This window comes from Anopheles coustani, chromosome 2 (assembly GCF_943734705.1).
Source record: "Anopheles coustani chromosome 2, idAnoCousDA_361_x.2, whole genome shotgun sequence".
NCBI classification, from domain to species: Eukaryota; Metazoa; Arthropoda; class Insecta; order Diptera; family Culicidae; genus Anopheles; species Anopheles coustani.
Window position 1 is genome coordinate 28,994,715 of NC_071289.1, and position 20,603 is coordinate 29,015,317.

A 20,603-nucleotide genomic window follows, 5' to 3' on the forward strand; every position below is an offset into this window, starting at 1 on the left:
AATGTTTGAGTTACTATTCCACCATTTCCCAATATTACATTTCAATAGAAGACAAACATCAACTCACTAGTTGATACCATTAGAAAATAATTAACAACTATCATATGTCTCTCTCAACAACAAGTAAATGTGTATTAAAAATACCTGAGACATGAAACATGTAAAAATTATTAATTTTATCCTACCCTTCTAAACTATATTCTACTCACAAACAAAGTAAGTGGTTTAATAGGGTATTTCGATTTCATACCATGCGGAATTGAATGAATTATTTGTTACAAAAAGTTTAATCTTACTGCTGATACCGAAACGAGTTCAACAATTCCCATCCGGATTGGATGACTCCGAAGGAACAGAGGTATGAAAGTATTCGTGTAAAACTGCAGCAGTAATTAAATTAACGTCGTACTCTGAGTGCGTATTTATGATACCATCGGGCACTTTCGGTGTTTAGTGGAGCTTCAGTCCGGTAGTAACAGCTTCAGCAGAAAGACCTGTAGACTCATGTCATTCGTTTTCTTTATCGTACCGTTTCCGTCTCGTTATCGATAATCGGTTGTGGTCAGGCGGGTGCAGTGTTTGGTTTGCGTTGGGTACGGTTTGGATGCCGGATGGCAGACTCTACGACAACAGATGGTGAAGTGGCCGAAGTGCGACGTCGTTCCCCTAGGGCTCGAGCCCGCGCGAAAATTGATGTTTGTGTGCCAACGCAGCCACACCGCCCTTCGTGGGCCAGCGAGGACTCGGACGGAGAGGAAAGTGAATGTGATGACGAACAAAGGTCCGGGTTGCTTCGGTTTCGTTCCGGATCTCCACGACCAGATCCACCGGGAGTAGACACGGTAGACCCATCGTTGGTTCCCGGCTACATCCGGCTACAGGAAGAATACATAGAACCATCGGTGGTGGTGTTAAAGAACGGTATAGTCGCTGATGAAGGCACTCCGGATGCACCGATGGAGTCACCGAGGGCTCCCGGTGGGAAATTGACTTTTAATCTAACCCCGGAGCAGCTTGGAACGAGGAGTGGTACCTCGCGGCGCACGAGTCGAGGTGACGGTGTATCTTCCGCGCTCCCAGTGGACTTGGAAAAGTCATTGGGAAGGTCGCTGGTTGGGATAGGCAGTCCACGAAAGAGTAGTCTGCGGCGTAGCTCGGTCTACAGCAATCAGTCAGAGCTGGACAAACAGCTACAGGATTCGGAGCAGCTGGGACCGCAGGAGCGTACACAATCACTTCCGGGCTGTACGGGGCTACTCTACGATGGACCGCAAACTATAGAAGCAGGTACACGGAACATGATGATGGTGATGACGATGGTAGCCGGTGCGAACGGTGGAAAGGAGGTACAAGGATCCAGTGGTGCGATGCACTCTAGAACAATCAGCCCAACACTGGAACTTGTCGGAGGTCAGCGGAAGGAACCGATGCAGGCGAATAAATTTGACGAGATATCGTAAGTATCCACCACCAGAGTCCAGCTTCACCTCGCAAGAGTCTAACGAATAAACACACCTGACTCACGAACGACACGCCATGTTGCATTCCCAAAAAATCTGAACTCTTCAGCACCGTTTATGACCACTTTCCGACCGATTTTCTGCCTGAGAAGTACCTGTGCGGACTCTGCCGGAAGCTGCTGCGAGAGCCACGTGTGCTTGAGTGCTTGCACACGTTTTGTCGAGCTTGCCTAGGCCGTGTGGCGTCGGAAGCCACGCGCGGACAGGACAGTGCCCTGTTCTGGCATCGGCTGCACAAGAGTGCCGACTTCGACTGGGACCGTAAGCAATAAGAGGTCAAAGAGCCACCACACACACTGAAAACATCTACCCTTTGCATTCTCCCAGTCGTTCACTATACACTTGCAATCTGAAAAGCTGTTCCTCTTTCCTTGGTATTTGTTGTTAGTTAGTTTATTTTTTTTCCCCGCTTGTCCAGGTGTTTGCTAAGTTTTACGGAGAACCGAGTGTACTGCGGCACCTTCGATAAGCATGGATTTATTGTGCCACATGTGCAGCACGTGCTAACGCCGCGGTTGGGTTGTGCCGAGACTTTTCTACGGCTTCGTCTGGTCGCGTTTCCTGAAGGCGCTTTATGTTTTTTTAATTTCACCACAATTCAAGTGTATAGCACGGCAGCAAAAGCGACAAATAAATATACATTAGACGTAAACCGATTCACCAGCTGAGCACATTGAGGGCAGTAGTGCATTTTAGAATAGAATGGTATAATTTAAAACATATTAATAATGGTTTTAGATTCACAGTACAAAGTTGGACCAAATATCATTTTATTGTAGTACGTATTCGTTATATCATGTTATTGTTGTAGAGGTCAACTTTTTCCCAAGGGTCTAAACTGTACGAACCTTATTCCAGCTTATCTAAAGTATTCCTCTAGCATCCCAATGTTTTGCTAGTATCCTTCAACACCATCCAGCTGATGAAATTTCCGGATCTTTACATTTGTTGGGGTTTTCAACTCCATTCTAATCAATTTGTTAAATAAAAAACAGCTTTTTTCTGTTCATTCTCAGTACCGGGGAACGAAAAGAGTGCAGAAAACTCTTTAAGGGTATCATTAAATAATCACATCGATGATGCTGGTGCAGCTGCTTCTCCAATCAGCCCCTTCTTGCTCAACGGTGGAAGCGAGTCACGCTTCGACCAGCTGCGCACCACATTTCAGAGCTTTCGGGAGCAGCACTGCTTACGGTCACCAGTGAGGACCTCCGAAAAGGTACGTAAACGCCAGAACAAAACCTTGCTGGCATTGTGAGACTTCCAATTCGTACCAACCGGCAATAAGCTTTATCTGCTAAGAGGCTTTTACAAGACATGCAGCGGATGACCGCACTGGGGCACAATTAATAATCATCAAGTTGCAGGGGGATTTGCAGACAAAAGTAATCACTTTCCGTCGAGCCAAAGAGTTGAAAGTGTAAGATAAAAAAGTGTCACAATCCGTCTTATTTCATTTTTTGTAGAATGATTGGTTGGTTGGAGTTAGTTTAAATAGCACAGAAAATCACATCACACATAGTGAGCAATGTAAAACTCATGCATATGAAGCGAATGTAATACAGTAATGTTGCATTTTTATGGGATCCTAGTTAAGCGACCGTAGAAGCAGTTAGGTAGAGCGAGAAGGAAATGAAAGGCGAGCCATTCCTTAGAACACATATTCCTTACAATTGCATCCCAACTAGCAGGTGTCACCCAGTTTCCCAGGTGCATTCTTCAAAAGCATATTTTCAGCAGCACATCCCTGCGATCGTCTTCGTATGTCACCACACATGTGCTCGTCGTTAGACGACGCCTTTGCTGTATTTTCTTTCTTTTCCTCCTTCCCTCGTATCGTTGTCAGGACGCCCCGGATAAAGTAAAGGCCCGCGTAATGTACGATGACAAAGAAAAAGTTCTCATCTGTCCCACCTGTAAGCAGCCGAGCGAGCTGCCGGCCGGTCCGTGTGGAGTCAGCCAGCTGCCGCAGCACTTTGTGCTGGCCAGGAAAATCGAGAACATCATTTCCCAACACGGTACATCGTCCGTCTCCACCTCCGCCCACGGGTCTCCCACATGCACACCTACGCTGGCGGTTGGATCGGCCCTCTGTGAGTTATGCTCCAGCGAGGTTACGGTAAGTTAAACAGTGGAGGAAACAGTGCTCTTCTTATCACAGGGATATCAGTTTTACACCACGTTTGTTTGAAGGCGTTGGTTGATGTTTTCGAACCCGCGGGGGAAAAGGTGCAATCGCGAGAAGGGGAAACATCTGGATTGGATTGGATTGGAAAGTGGTGCAAAGTTTTGACATTTATCATTCAACGCATTCTACTGCTTTTGTTCCTTTTTTTTCATGAAAACATTTACCATCGCATCCATGTGCAGTTGGAGTGATGTTCAAGTTCATATATAGATTTTTTTTTTTGCTGTTCTTTGCATAGAGAGAATGAGAATATAAAGCTACCGCAAACCGCTTTATATTCCACTGAGAGATGGTGTGGTTTTGAAATATCGCTCCGTATAAGTAATTGTCACATGAGAAAATATTGTAGCAATTCCCTTGTTTAACGTGTTCAATTTATTTTTTCTTTTTCTGCAGGGAAAACTTCTCACAGTGACACTAGATTCAATTATTTTGGAACTTACTACAATATAGTTTTTAAAACATCATGGACTATACCGAACAAAACCTTTTATTTTAAATTATGTCTAAATTAGTGTTGATTTGATTTATTCAAGAATTAATTATTTCGGTTCAAATACACTTACTTCCTTTAGTTCAGTCAATGAACTTAAATTAAAAGACGTTCATCATCACCACAACCTAAAATCGATGCGATAATTCACTTTGAAAGTACTACAATTGATTTAAAATTAGTATGCTATAAAAATTCAACGAAATGGCAATGCAAAACCACTACCCTTGATTTCAGAACTCAAGTAAAATAACTTGTTTACTTTTCCGAAATTGGTTTACAATATCGTTTCCTCCATTATGACAGAAAGAGCAAGAAAAACTAATGATAATTTATGCATGGCCCGTCACCCAATCCAATTCCATCGGTTAGATAACGATCAGCCACCATAACGTGGTCAACGCAGTCGATAGTAGATCGGGCTACCGCGAGACCAAATTCGCACACCTTCACCAGTCTTGTGGACTTGGGGATTTTTATTTCAGTTTCACACCTCTTTCCGGTGACATTTTTCTATTCTCGTTTCAGCGTGTTTTTTCAGTTTTGTGAATGCTTGTAGTGAGTAGCAGTTCGTTACACACGCTTCAGTTTGCCCGGACCCCGATCCGGAGCCAGTTTTAAACTAATTCGATTTCCCCATGTTCTTTCTCGCACGCTCACTTTTTCGATTCCGATGGGAAAATCGATTTACCAATCGGTGCAAAAACTACTATGTGAAAAAAAATCACAATGGACGATTGCATTGACATTGCGCGGATTTCATTCCCGGAATCTCGGATCCGCCAGGCGACCGTGTCCTGCCAAACGTGCTCGCTGCAGTTGTGCAACTTTTGCAAGGAAGCTCACAAACGGCAGCGCAGCACAGCATCGCATGGCATCGTCCGGCTCGGGGTCGGCGAGAGGCTGAGGCGGAGTTGCACCCGACCCGCACGGCCACGGAGCGTCGGGGAGGACGACGAGCGCGGCGAGTCGATTAAATGTCCGATGCATCCGGAACAGCAATTAAAACTCTTCTGCACCACCTGCCATCAGGTGATCTGCGGCGAGTGCAGCACGCTGTTGCACCGGGACCATCGCTGCACGACGGTGGCGAGGGCGGGCCGAGTTTACGGGCGGTTCGTGCGAAGCGCCATCGAGCAGACGCGGCCCCTGGAGGATTACGCGCTGCAGCAGGTGGGTAAGCTGAACGACCTGACCGTGCGCATCAACAGCCGGTGTGAGGCCGTACAGCGCGAGGTGGACGCATTCGTGGACGAGTACGTGGCCGCCCTCGAGGAACACCGGAAGGCATTGACCGGGCAGATCGGTGACATCCGGCAGGCGAAGACAGACATGATAATGGCGCAAAAGTTGGACCTCGGTAAGTCAACTGCAACACCTTCCATAGAAGCGTACGGGGGTCGGCAACCGTAAATAAAATATTGGACTCTCTTTATGAAGCAGAAAAAAAATTGCAATGTTTTAGGATATTATAAATTTCCTGGCCACTTTTACTCAATTGAGCGGTTTTTGATGATTTCCTGCTAATTTATTTGTATAAACTATAAGGTTGGAAAACACGATTATTGGGATCACGCACCAAAAGCACTATAATGTCAAAGAGAAGACTTGAATGCATGAATAGAATAAACGAAAAAGATCTATGGAACCTGAGGCGAACCTATCTTTCCGTTGAGAGAAAAACTTGCCGATGCATTATTATTTGAGAGATATTTCCACTAACAGTAATATTTGCAGTTGAAACATTATTTTCAAAGAAGCGACTAGAACTTACGTTTAGCAAATAGAAATCCGATATTCATCATGGCTTCTTTCTACACAATTTATAAGCATGCAAATATCGGATGGAACGGGTTTCCAAGAGTTGTTTTGCATAAAGAGTAAAACGTCCTTGAAATTAATCGTAGAAAGAAGTGCATTCTGTTCACACAGAGCAACTCCGTAATAGTATTCTGTCACCTACAGAAAATTTGGTGTTAGAAGCGGAGTTTTAAAAATACAACACAAACAATACCTCGATTGCAATGTGTCAATTAATTTAAATCTCGGCCTCTCTTTCTCTTTCTCTTTTTCTCTCTACAGAGCACCGTTCACAAAATGCCCGTGTGGCAATCGAGTTCGCCGAGGAGTTAATGGCTGAGGGTAGCGACGTGGAAAACTTGGTATTCGTAAGCATCCTGCTGAAGCGATTCGAGCAGTGCCTCAAGCCATCCCGTTCGGTCGACCGCACCGTCACCGACATGCTGCAGTTCCTGGCGGATGAGGAAGCCCCGAGTGCCCGGGTTCAGACCGGAGTTCCCTTGTATGGCATCGTGACAACCCAGAGCGCTGATCCGCGCCATAGCACCCTGGAGCATTCGGTCGGCGAGCTGGCGGTTCTGAAGGCCCACAAGCGCGTCCTGCTGACGCTGGTCGTGCGGGACCACGAGGGGCGCCGGTTGACACACGGTGGAATTACGGTACAGACGGATCTTCGCTTCCGGGACAACGAAGACCACTCGGTTGCGGTTTCTGTCGTCGATAACCGGGATGGCTCGTACGCGCTGTCGTTCGTGCCACCGCGTGCTGGCGTGATGCATCTGATGCTTTCGGTTGACGGGAAAATTATTGAGGTACGCTACGACGCACAACGAACCTCGGAAGCCTAGGGGAACCTACTGGAGATTTAATGAACAAAACACAAGCAGATTGATTGAGGAAATGACTATAGTGATCGATTGGATGATGCTTTCCATCTCGCCTTCCTTCGCAGGAGTGTCCTATCGCCCTACGGATCCACAAGCTGCGACCACACTATGGGGTGTTTCACTGCTGCACGTTCTGCTCGAGCAGCGGCTCGAAGGCGAGTACCTGCGCCTGTGGGGGCATCATGCCCGGAGGCTACCAAGGATGCGGCCATGGACATGACGGACATCCCGGTCAACGGCACTGGTCCTGCTGCGGGAGTCTTCAGCAGCATTCCGACTGCACCGCTAGCCGAATTGGAAGGAAACACAGCGAATAAACAACCGTCAGGACGAAAACAAAATCGTTAGCTCAGCAGGAAAGCGTGTTTGAGCACATGCCGGGTCGCTAAGCATTATCTCACGAGCAACGCCGAGTAACTCGTGGTGTCGTGAAGTGCCTAGCAACGTTCGACTTCCCATTTCAAATAACGTACTCACTCAATCGTGTCCTAGGCAAAACCATGTCATGCATATTCGAGGTGATTAGCCTAGGTTGGGAAAAATGTTTTAGAAACTTAAAGTAACTTTCATGCAATGTAAAGCAACAGAAACCTCCGTTAATAATGATGGACATCATCAGTAAAGTAGCTTTTCCGCTACTTACTTACGCACGGTACGAAGGATAAATTATTTCATTGGGCTGTTATAAATTTCATTCATTGTATTGAGCGCATAAAATATTGTCTCTAGTCAGAACATTTATGTACCGTATCGTTATTGCCTTTCCATAGAAAAGTACTGCTCCAGCAAATCATGAAGTATTTTTGAAGTTTAAATTTATTAAATACAATTGAACAATTTATTGCCTCCGTTCAAATGAAATGAACTGTCCCCAAATATCCTCTCCCACTGGGGAACACAAATGCATCGATGATTTATAACGAGGGTTATTCAATGTTTATTTTATGTATCTGCAATTAGAAGCGTCGAAAACAATCCAGCGCTAACACGGAATGCAATGGTGAAGTGAACATGTACGCAGTTCAGTATCGTAGAGATGAAACTGATAAAACTTGGCATATGGAAGTAAATTTACGTCCTGCAGGAAACTTTTATCATTACAAACGAGGATGAAATCAATATTGGTGCTGAAGTTTATTAGTCAAATGGCGCTGATTTACTTTCATTTCGTATTGAAATCATTGAAACCAAAACTAGGTTGAAGGGTGTTTTTCCTTACCAGGCTATTTAAATCCGGTGCCTTTTGTTTGCCATGTATTTGTTATAATTTTCATCATGTTTTTAATTTAATTGCAGTCGTTTGATACTTCACAAACTTATAAGTTTTTTTTTGTTTACGTCGAAAAACATGGACGTGTTCATGGTTGGGATTTTTATTTTCGTTTTCGCTACTCATCACATTTTTCATTCACAAAACTAACATAATGATGTATGCTTTGCTTATTTGAAAAAGGTTGGCCAATGAAACCGGCACTTATTCAGTTTTCGTTGACATTTATTGCATCCAAAAAACAATTAACAGCTACGTTTTTAGTGCAGTTCCATCTGAAAAGGTCATTTTGAAGATTAACTTCTACCTCGCTAACCCGAGATGGACAACACGGGATGGCAGTCGTGAAAGGTCATCAAATTGTTTCACGAGCAAAACAAGAAATACAAAAACGCAACAGCAATAACAAAATTCAACGTTCCTTTAAACATTAATTACAAGTATCCCTTTGTTTAGGTGTTGTTTGGGTGTTTGGGCCCGTTCGCGGTGGGACAACGGAATGGGCTAATTGATGAAATATTTTATCCTTCCTCATCCCTTCTCAGTTTGCGGAACGAAATGTAGAATCAGTAAATAAAACCTTTTTTTGTATGTTGATGAAAAACCCCATACATCGACCGGGAGAGCGGGTCACCAATGTCCCGAACATCCCAGAGTTAATGGTTTCGGTGTTGTGTTTCCTAATGCTTTTCGGTTCTCTCTTTGGTTCCACCTTCTCCCGGCGCATAGGGTAATTTATTGGACTGGTGTGCGTTTTTATTTCAAACTGTAGCACCTAGCAAAAAAAACAAAGTGAGAAAGTGTGTTTTTAAACGGACAGAGGATTCGGAAGATGTAATTTATGCTGTTTGCACTGGCAGAGAACAAGCTCACACTAAACTTTTACAGGGTCGGTTCGGATCATTTGGTGGGAAAATGATTTGTTACTCAATTAGAAAATGCACAATGTCCTTACGAAGGGTCAAGGGATGTGGTGCTCGTAAGCCGTCATTTTAATATACGTTCTATTTTTAACAATTTGATTACAACGAATCTGTTACTATTACAAATTGATTACTCTTGTTGACATTCTTATTGGAGTTCATCTAAAAGGAAAGCTGATTCGAAGTTTAACGGGCATGACATATTGGCGCACAATCAGTTACACTTTATAGCCTATCATGCGACTGTAGCTGTTGAAAGGCTTCGATTTCTTCAACCCTCTTGCGATGGATGAGTGCAATTTTCATCCTCGCCATAAGTTTCGTCCTCTCAATCGACGAGACATTGGTTCGGTGACACATGACTGCGTTGCGATTATGAATCCCTTCCTTCCGTGAAGTCTCGTGAAGGGATTGAGAAAGATTTATGTTCATCTGGCTCGGAAGAGATTCTGGTCTTCTTCTGCTGCTGCTACTGCTGACAAGCTTGAATATCGATTTCTGCAGCTTCACTGCACTGCAGTCAGTGCTGATTGTGAACTGTTCTACTACATATTTCGTCAGCGCAGGATTTTCCTACCATTGCACTTCTCGAGCTGAGCCCGTGTTATATTTCGATTTCCAACTATTACTCTGCCCGATGAATCAATTATTGATGATGAAGACTGCAGACAAATCAATAACATCCGAACGGGCTGACGGATAAAGCACCGAAGACAATGCACCAGTTTCTTCTGCAAATCGAACTGATGCAACAGTGTATGCAGTTTCCTTACGCCAGAGTATCAGGCTTCGTATGAGCAACGTAATATTGCAGCACACACTGAATTAGCATAAACACACCGGAGCAGGAGGTATGTAATATTCAAATCAACGATTGGATTAGTTTGTTCATGATTGGCTTCCGCCGGGACGCATGGATTTATGCACCCAATCTAATAGGTTATGTAATAAATCTGGATGTCAAAAGCAAACCCGGGGGCGATTTGATTACACGACAGCATGATTAATGCAGGGTTTTGTGTCTGTGCGTCCACTGTTGCGCAAATGTCATTTGAAGCTTAAAATAGTGGGGGAAGAGTGGAAAGCTTAATATGTCATACATATTAGGGCCGAGAATCTATTCGTCTTCCACGCATCTAATTTCAATGTTTATTTAAGCATGTAGCGTTACGTTTGAGTGTTTTTTATTTAATTTGACAATGTACAATTGTTGTCTAATTGTTGTTTTATCTATACTCATTTCTGTTCATGGTGACCGATCTTTGAAAACTTAAAGTCAGAACGAACAGTTAATAAAACAATTTTATTATCCATAAAACAAACAAAACCACGCACAGAATAGTAAAATGTACGATGGTGAGATTGAGGGTTGAGTAAACACTTACCTTTCGTTCGATTATACTGTCCATAAAAAAATTTACCCATAGATCCACAAACAAAACCGTGACCACCTCGTATACCACATACCAATCGGTCTAGTGAGATGTAGGTAACATAAAAGCTTGGTATTTAAATACTTTCGTCAGTTTGATGGCTATGAGCCTTGGGTTCCAGTTTCCTAATCTTCACTGTTCCTTTACCAAACATGTCCTGCTGTCGCTGTCCAATCGATGATAGAACATTCAATGAAACATATAGGCTCCTGACGCCCCTTTCTCAGATATACCAGCAGCGGATATGTTACGAAAAGGAACAACGCTCCGAAGTAGAGTGAGGTTAATGTGTGCCCGATAATAAACAGGGTACAACAATCCTGTACGTCACCAGCAAGCGATACTCGCTAATGGAGGAACTGTAAATGTTCTAAATCTTTTCCTCGAAACGATCGCTCAGTCGACAAATTTGTCCGCGGTTCTGAAAAAAGGAGAATTAATTGAAAGCCAACGTGAACATCGTGAAGAACAAACTCTAAGACAGGAGCATCTCCAGAGCCTTGCAATATCTGAACAGACTGGTAAGTGCAAAGAAACCTGACATTGCAACCAGAATCCGCACTTGTGCTGGAGTAATCCGATAGCTGCTCGGGCGACTCACCGTCTGCAGTCAGTTGACCCAGATTCTATAATGCTCTGAGGCGGTCGTCATTTTGACTTCTACTGTTCCACCACAACAGGCTAGGATAGAAGTTGGTAAGGATTTTCAAGGACGTTCTTTGTTGGAATTGTGGTTCAGAATTGTATTAACAAGGAAGGATTCACAGTGGTGTGCATTTTTGTTTTCATTGCGTTTTTGCAATTTCTTGTGTTTTAAGAAAATAATTGCTTGCTGTCATTCGAGACGACGGGACGAGACGATATTTTTTTCGATACGCCATTCAACATTAAAAAGGCAACTTTATGCATAAACAAATTTATCTTTGCTTTATTTTCTAACTGCTCTGTCGAAACATTTTTGGTTGCAGCTCGCAAGCGATGGCCTTGGCGAACAAAACTATGTTCATCTGTCTATATGCTATTACGGGCTTCGGTGTTGGTGTTGCCTTTCAGTTCCCTTCTTATAAGCCACAAGAGGTGATGCAATAACTAATCTTTCATGAGTTTAGTAAATTCACTCGCGTCATAATGCTACCTCTTGTAACTTTCTTCTTTCAACCTTCAGAAATCTTGCTAAGCCACTGCTCGTTCACACTGTTTTAATTTCCTTGAGTACTAATGTAAGAATGAAAACATCAACAACCTTTATGCGCCTACTGCTTTTGGTAGGATTTGACTTTTTTCTTTTGCTGTACGTGTCACAGTAAAACATTCTTGTATAAGCGTCAGATTTTACATTTGTAGCATTTTCATTTGTATTTGCCTCATTTTCTCGCTGTGCGTGAAGCGAGAGTCGCTTTGCAAAAAATAAAAACATGATTGTACGATTAGCTTTGCACTTGGTCGAAAATGACAAGGTCGCTTTTGTTCTTATTCATAGTGTCTGAGTATTTCTTATACTCTGTACATAACTTTATTTTTCTTACTCTGTTTAAATGTTGTATGAATGTTCTAAAGCATGCCGTATGCAAGCCAGGAACGTGTGTACAAATGTTTAATAAATGAGGTGATCGCCTGGCTAGTGCTGACCCAGATTGTGCCGTTGTGTGTTTTCATACCTATTCACACAAACACTCCCTACATTTGCTTTATTAAATTAACTATTAACGATTATAAAATTACCAAATATTCACAATCATTATCGTATCAAAACTGGTTTAGAAACATTTGAACATAACATGTTTTCCTCGTATACCTGTCCAAATGTAATGATGTCTCTAAGGCGTTGCACGTTAAACATAACGTAAAACGATTTTCACCAAAAAACAAGACATAGAATTAATTAAAAAAATGTAAATTATCTTCCCCAAAGCTGTTCACAGTACAGTAGCAAATTCTGAAGCTTTACTAGCAAAACAGTACTTTGGACTGTTCCGTTATCAGTTTCTACTCAAATAAATCACTTTAATAACATACGGTTGAAGCGTATTCGCAATGGTACTCACAATGGCGACCCAATGTTAGCCACCTCAACTGCGTACATGAAATAATCCACCCTCCAAAGTAAAGTCGACCAAACTGTTCCCTCATCTAAAGTACTTTTATCCACCGCTTTATATTCATTAACTAGCGCTCGAAAAGGCATTATGTGTAACTCATCAACCATATCTTGGTTCTGTTGTGTAAGCGCGCCATAAAAACGGCCAAAACGGTCAAAAGTTACAGTAATGTTGTGTATTAAAAAGTTTCCAAACGCCTGCCAATATCTTTGAGTACGAGTGTTGATGCGCTTCACAGCACAAATGTTGCGCCTCTTTTTACATGCTTCCTGCCATAAAGTTTCCTAATGGCTACCGATGTCCTCGTTCAACTCAGCAACGCCGACGTCACGTGGAACAATCCCGCCAGTAAAGCGTTGTGCCCTGGTACCGTGCTTAACTCGCCGCACGATCATGTTCGCTTTTGAGCCCACTTTAGGTCATCCGCGCGCGGTTTATGCCCGGTCGATAGTTCAATTATAGTCTCAAGCGTGGACCAGAACCTGCAAAGGGAAAATGAAACGTTAGTAAAACTAGCACGACTGAATGAAATCGCTGCGTTCGATTTACTTAATCTTTTCCAACGGCCAATTGAGCCATCCGGTCGTGATGCAGAAGTACGTTTCGTGCGGCGCCACGTGATGGATTCGATGGTGACGTCTCGGGAGGATGATGTGATGGTTTTGCAGAAACAGAACCCACTTCGGGAGACCCCAGTACGTGTGGGACCATTTGTGAATCTACGAAAAACAAACATTTATAAGCTAGGGTAATTATTGAGTGATTTTATTTGACTAATTTATATCTCTAGATGAGCAAGTAATTTTACTATTTAGCTTATACGAAAAACCACCCGAAAATGGTTCATCTCATCTAGATCCGGTTCAGAAGAATCCTTAAGGATCTTTTAAAAGATGATTAATCAAATAAGGATAAACTATCTTATTTGATTAATCATCTTTTGAATTGTTTCAAGACTTGGTAGCTTTCACTTCAACCAGTCAACTAACATATTACTATGCAACAGACGATTTTCTTCTGATTTCGTCCCATTTACCTCCCCCAAAACTTCACCCACCTGGTTTGTCATGGCTACGAAAATCGAGCACAGGAACAGATAAGCACTGATGGCATAGTCCTGTTGGATTTCGGCGTTCGTGCGGGTAAAGAAGTTCCACGCCAGCTTGCCGAGAATTGGCAGCGCCACCATAAAGTTGTCTCCGTTCGTTTCGATGAAGTCGTGCCGGGTGATGGAGGTCGGATCGATGTGATGCTCTCGGAATGGTCGAAGGAAATTCTACCGAAAGAAGAAAACAGCGTGAGTGAAGAAACAAGATGCGGTCCCCTGTGGTTTTGCTCGCCATCCCTACGTACTTTGCCAACGATGGGCAGTTCGACTGAGCCCCAGGTGTCGGCACCCCAGTGCACTAACCCGGAACCGAAGTCGGCCGTCAGGATGCCGAAGAAGGCCGCCACCACGACATTGCTAATCCGTTCGAGCCGAAAGTGCCGCAGTATCAGGCCGAGATTCAGCACCATCAGCGTGATGCAGATGTAAACGCAGATGAGTTCCTGAGTCCGTTTTCCTGAAAATGAAAGAAGCAACGAAAACAATTTGTCATCCAACCTGACACGACTAATTGAATTAAATTTACAAAAAAGTAAGATAAAATAAATTAAAACCACAAAGGAAACCCACGAAGCCGACGGCTGAGTTATTGTGACTCTATACCGCACAAATTAACCGCAGTAAAATCTATGCCGTCATAAGCAATAACTATGGCACGAAAACCACATAAATGAAACTACAAAATGATTATGTCACTACAAAGAAAAGCTTTTGAAAAAATTGTTATAACAATCAACTATGTGACACGCTGGGTCAAATTAACGTAATGGCATTAAAACCGCAACGTAATGCCCTCTGGGGTTAAACTATGTGGTTGAACAACATTATGCTTTGAAGTTCCTTCATCATTATTCGTTTCGTCACTTTAACATGTCACTTTCGTCCTGCTTCATAATTGTATGATGTTCGTTCCTTTTTCATAAAATAAATCTTTTTACCAAAAACGTTCTCAGCACGATGTCAAAATTTACCAATGAGCTGAAAACCTATGCCAGCAAGCAAATGGCAGTTAAAATTTTGCAAAATTGTCCACAAGCCAGTTAACTATGATTTTGTCACCATGCCAAAATCATTTGATAAACTTAACCTGACAATCAAAAGCTCTTCGCAACTTGCGCTTATGTGAAAGCTGTTGCAAAAGCAGTAACCCAATTACGTTTGGATCAAGAGATTGAACAATGGGTGATCTAATTTAGTTTAATTATTTTTGCCAACTAAAATTAACGAGCCAAGTTGAAAAGTTTTCCGTTTGATTGAGCGCCAAGGAGCAATGGTCTTTTCGGTTGGCTTAAAGCCACAAATGAAAGATAAAAACAGTGCGAACAGGTAGCTGGAGAGGCGATGATAAGTTTTGAAAACCGCAAAAAAAGTAAATTTATTTCAATGATTTTATGTGTTCATGAAATCAGTCAGTCATCAGAAGGGTTCTCTAAAGTAAAGCAAAGTCCATTTATCTGCTTACACCTCTATTTTAAAAATTACTTGCAAGTTTATACACGCTTCTCCATTCATGTTCAATTTCAAAGTAACCGGCAATCAATTTATGATATTCACAAATCCCGTGACCGACTAAGCATAGGCCATTAGTGTTGTGCTCCGGTAATGCCACCATTACGTTCATTTCGCCGGACGTAAGAAGGAACAACCCCTCTAACGGAACCACTGGCGAAGGTGGACAGGGTTCACTTGAGCTCTTTTCCGAGCAACAGTGCACACAACGAATAGGAACCCGACGGCCCGAACCCCTAATGGGAGGGTAAAGGGTAAATATCAACAGTCAAATCTCATTTACATAAAACAATCTTTAGACGCTAGCTAATGACCAGGCGTCACCACTGTTGGCCCCCAACAAGTGTTTCCAGGAACAACTCCACGGTGGTCGTGAAAGGGCGAACATGTAGACGTGAATGCGGTAGAAGTTGTTGACCACTGGGTTGCCTGTGTATGGGCTATTAATGTTCCGCCAGCTTGAGAACGAAGTGGGACCCTTGGCAGGATGTACGTTCAGAACGAAACATCACTTCAACTGTACAGCTTTCATTGGTTCTTTTGAAGAAACTTTCCATTGGGAAGGAAACGGAGGAGTTTAGGAAGGAGTTTAAACACATCCGGCTTCAGGGTACCTCGCTACTGACTCCGAGCAACATCGTGGTATTTGAAGGGCAATGTAAGGGCATGAAGTGTAGTCTAAAGAAAAATATAACTTTTTCCCTATTCCGTGAAAACAAAGAGTAAAAGTTGGGTACCATGAAACGTTGTTTGGATAAGTTAAAAAAGTTATGCTTTTTTTTCTTGTGTCTCATAAGTCGAGCTTTTGAAATATATTTGGGTTCTCGTTCTCGTACAGAAATACATTTGATGGTTTACACAACTAGTCGTCTAACAAATAGCTTCTAAGTTGTGTTGACCATCCAGCGTACATTCCGAGAGAAATACGAACGAATTTTTTTATTGTTACAACCGATGCCAAGAAGCCAAAACAATAGAAAGGCATCATACCAACAGCCTTGACCTACAGTTAAGTTCCCCCATCGACAAATATCGTAGCACAGGACATTATCGTACTGTAGCAGGGTTTTTCTTAAATAGCATTGCAGCTGTTTTATCGAAAAGATGCAACAATGATGAGGAGAAAAATGAGCTCCATCCTTCAAGGAAGACTAAATATTCTATGAACACTGAGTCTTTAAAAAATATTTTTAAAATGAAACAACACCAAAGGAAAAGGTGACTTTGATTAGAAAATTAGATATTCAAAAAATTTTATCACTGAAAAAAATAATCCATTTAGTATTAAAATGGAATTTAAACCTTTTGAAAAGTTGATGTTTTTCTTTTTTTTTCTAGTTGATATTTGAAATGTCTGAGAAATATTTTAAGTGTAGAAATTAATAACTATATTGAACTAACATAATAAAGAAGACAAGAGAAGGGTGGGTTTAAGTAAACACACTCGCATTTGTATCACTTAGCTCATGCATGATGTCATTCTGATATCATCAACAGAGGCGTGTGATTGTGGCCTAACTAATACCACAGGAGAGTTTGGTCTTTGGAGTTCAAGCAGAGAGCAGAAATGTGGCACGTTGGGGTTTGACAATTTAATAACGTCACTAACCATTGGGCAACCGTCAGCGAGTCGACGGTGATTCAATCAGGCAAAGACCCCCGATCTCCGACTCGACGTACGGGCCAAGATTTGCGGAACACTCGTGCAAGTGACAGATGCAGTGCTAAAGAGGTATTAATATATATTACTCTTCCTTGGTCGCGAAACGCCCGGCCCACTCGTCAACGCCATTGTTCTAGATCTTATCGAGGGATGAGGTCAACGAAACACGAGCAAAAGCCAGGGGCACGGGAGGTAGTTGCGTCCCAATGCACCACATAATTATGCCATCAGTGGCCCTTGTTCAGAGCTCTAGCATCGCGATCTAAACAGTTTGTTCGCGCGACGTAACGAGTTTGTGAGCTAAAGAGGTATTCAAGCCTAGGGACTGAGGCGATGACATATCCAATTCAAGGAGGCAGAGCGACATGTGAACACATTCGTATCAGAAACTTACCACTACTATACAGCTTCGCTAGTTCCTGTGCCCCTTTGTGCTGTGGTCCCCAACGAGGCCGCTTCTCATCCGTCGTTCGCCCACTGTCGTCCGCTTCCTTGCCGCGGGGACAGGCTAGGATGGTGTTGGAGTTCGGGTCATCCTCGAGCATGGAGTTCTGCAGAATTTCCTGGTCCGTCTTGACGGGTGTCTGTGAGTGAGAGTTGGCGTATCGAATGTATTAGATTAAACGTCACCGTGATAACATCCTCGGCACGGATTGTGTAGATTGTGTCGAAATGGAAGCGGAGAACAAGGTGTGCGCCGTAAGCGATAAACGGTTGTCTGATAATCGAGCATAAGCAAGCCTAATCTCCCCCGAGGGAATCCTATTCCCGGTTCGGGAGAGGGAGAGCATCCGTGATGACGATGATGGCGTCAACATTCTTGGCGTCAGCGTTCTCAACGATCCTCCCGTCCCAACTTCCTTCGGCGTGATTTTCCAAAGCAGCCGATTTGCGGTTGATTTCAAGGCGCTCTTTCGAACCCTGCCTGTTCCTGGCGTCAAACTCCCTCAAGTTCCATTTTTAAAACAGTGAGTTGCGTGCCACCTTCAGGCTGCAACCGAGAATGTCCCGTTGCCAGCAAGCCGTCGATTTGTTGCACCTGCCTGTTTAATAGACCAATTCATCGGGAAACTAATGTATTGCTCCAGCTAAAACAAACCTAGACAACAAGGAGACGTCGTTGATGATGCAATTTAATGCACGAACTACAATGTGGTCATACCGTTCTACTCCACACCTTTCCATTGCTGGGAAATTGTTTTAGTGTGCATCCATCGAAGAAACACGCATGCACACTAACGTTCCCTTCCTTCCTCAATGACACTTCCTTCTTTCGCACAAGTGGTCGTTTGACAAACAACATTTGCATTGCAAATAGCCCAACACTACGAAACGGAATTTCCTTTAGCAAAGCAAGCTCAACCATCCGACAAGACGCGCATCCTGCCAACCCCGGAATCGATCTAATTTGCAACGATCAACATCGATTGGCCGTTAATTGTGTGCGCAATTATAATGTTTTCGACTGAACGAACACTCTCCCTCGTTTTAAGTGGAGCTGTTTGTATATACAGCAACAAACACAATGGTCCCCGAACGGTTGACCGTTTTATCTGCTCTATCAGGCAATTATCACCGGCAAACTGGTGTTTCACGGACCATCTCTGCTTGATGTACTCAATTGTCCCGAAGTACAATTGAATGGCAATGTTATGAACAAGTTAAGCAATACAACTTGGAAAACCATCGTCAATTGATTAGCGAATCGCTTGATAATAATTTAGGATGATAACGACACGTTTGCAAGTATCTGAAGGGTTTCGATAAAAATAGACAAAAATTTAAACCTCCTTAGGTGTAAAGTTTTCCTAGCTTAGATTTCTAATTTTCCTTGCTTTAATTGTATTCTGTGCGATCTTTTGCGTAAAATTGTTAATTCAAGCGGTTTTTTACAGTAATTTGTTGTTATGATAGCAATTTTCTTCATTAGCTCCATATGCAATGTAAATTTAAGTAAAACTATGTTTGCTTTAAAAACTTAACAATTATTATGAAAAATTTTATTTGAAACGATTTTATTAATTTTGAAAACAAAATATGACAAAGAGAACGATCAAAAGTTCTACTGCTAATATATAATTGCAAATCACCCGCCCTGTCCGATCTGAATATCATTTCTCAACATTGTTCAAAGATTTAACACATTCTTTAAAGCAAGACAAGCCTGTTTCCTTCACTTCATTTCATTGGCCACTGCTGACCTATGAATGCCATGATGGCACCAGGGCTAATTATTCATTCCATGCCTACCCTACCGCACGCTGAAGCGCCTGTGTGTACATGGTTTCGTGCAGAAGCACAAAACGCAAGCGAACTATTACCCATCAATATCCCGTTTTACTACAAACGCTAACGAAACTGAGTCAACAAACCGGGGAAAATTCGTGAACAAGGGAAACGAAAAACAGATCGAGAAACATGGAAAGGAACCTCCGGGAGGGATGTAACCATTGGAGGGGAAGGTAAAGTTATTTGGCTCGGGTTTGGTCCGTTACGTACCTTTAAAAACGTCGTCGAGATCTTAATCGCCGAAGTGGACGCTGGCGACAGGGCCAACGGTTGTTCGGTCGCCATCGTCGTCAGTTCCAAGCGTCGGGAGCAGGGTGGGAGTGATATTAAATCCATGGCAAACGTTCCATGAAACCGAAACCACCCGTCTCGTTGGTGTCGCTCGTCCCGCTTCGCTTCCGGTAAAGACGCTCGTGAGTCGCTGCGAAGAAGCTGCACGTAATCCCCGCTCCTTGCCTTCCTTCCTACCACACGGGGTGGCTTCAATGGGAGTCACGATTTACGACCTGAAGCAAGCAGTGGTTGGGGCTTTCCCGTTTTCCTAGCACTTTACTTTCTTCTGTCACACAATTGACACAAATACACACACACACACGGCGTTGTGAGGATAGTAGCCCTCACACGCCAGTTCACACGAGGGTTCCCTAATCCACCCGCAGCAAACGCCCGAAAGTCGTGAGTTATTCCCAAAAAAGGGACTTCTTCCCACCGTCGTAGACTATATTTGACCGGACCTGTTCCTTCCGTTTTAAGCGAGCTTTTGCATGGATATTCGTGAGCTGGGAGCTTCTTTCAACAGGATCGCTTTATCCTTGGGCAGCACAAGTATCGCATATCACTCGGCGACCCTAATCAACTATCCCAACAAATAAACAAACGCACACAAACACAACACAGGCAATGGAGCGGTTAAAGTGCACTATTTATCCTTTTCACTTCCTTTTTGGATCCTTATTTCGATAACGGTAGGCACTCAAGCATTTGCGTAGTTATTTATCCAGTAGAGTGTACATTATATCCTTGCGGCGACCCGATATTATCACAGTTTATAATTTTTGTCTACAAAGGAAAATGAAAAATATAACCCTGATGATATGGTTTATTAACTCCGACTGCCATCCCAAAGTGCCTCTTCTTCGCCTTCTTTGTCTCCAACAGGTTTATTTATATTTTGTCCCCTCCTTTTTGAAGGGAGGTTCGTTTGAAACTCAGTCCCTTGGGTCTAGAAGATAAACGCCGAATAACTAACACGGCGGCAAATGGGTGGAAGGAAAGTTACGATACGAAAACTCCCTCAACAAGGCGAGAGGTCTTCATTATGCTATCCGGTGGTTGACACTTAATAATCCACTCAACACACACATACACACATCCCTGAACGAAGAGAAGGAGGGTAGACTTTTACTTTGTTACAAGGAACC

At 43.1% G+C, this 20,603-nt stretch overlaps 2 protein-coding genes across 2 annotated transcripts; one reads left to right on the top strand and one right to left on the bottom strand.

The window, feature by feature from the left end:
- The first annotated feature begins 611 nt into the window (after positions 1-611).
- LOC131264180 (uncharacterized) lies at positions 612-7,205 on the top strand. Its single transcript, XM_058266468.1, has 7 exons — positions 612-1,456; positions 1,570-1,781; positions 2,537-2,739; positions 3,367-3,639; positions 4,988-5,561; positions 6,284-6,813; positions 6,954-7,205. The coding sequence occupies exons 1-7, from the start codon at positions 612-614 to the stop codon at positions 7,203-7,205; spliced, it is 2,889 nt and encodes a 962-aa protein (XP_058122451.1).
- A 5,799-nt stretch (positions 7,206-13,004) lies between these two features.
- On the bottom strand, positions 13,005-19,518 carry LOC131265587 (plasmanylethanolamine desaturase 1). Its single transcript, XM_058267871.1, has 6 exons — positions 19,393-19,518; positions 17,288-17,477; positions 13,967-14,178; positions 13,671-13,889; positions 13,163-13,332; positions 13,005-13,095 (listed from the first exon to the last, which is right to left on the bottom strand). The coding sequence occupies exons 1-6, from the start codon at positions 19,516-19,518 to the stop codon at positions 13,005-13,007; spliced, it is 1,008 nt and encodes a 335-aa protein (XP_058123854.1).
- Positions 19,519-20,603: the final 1,085 nt, after the last annotated feature.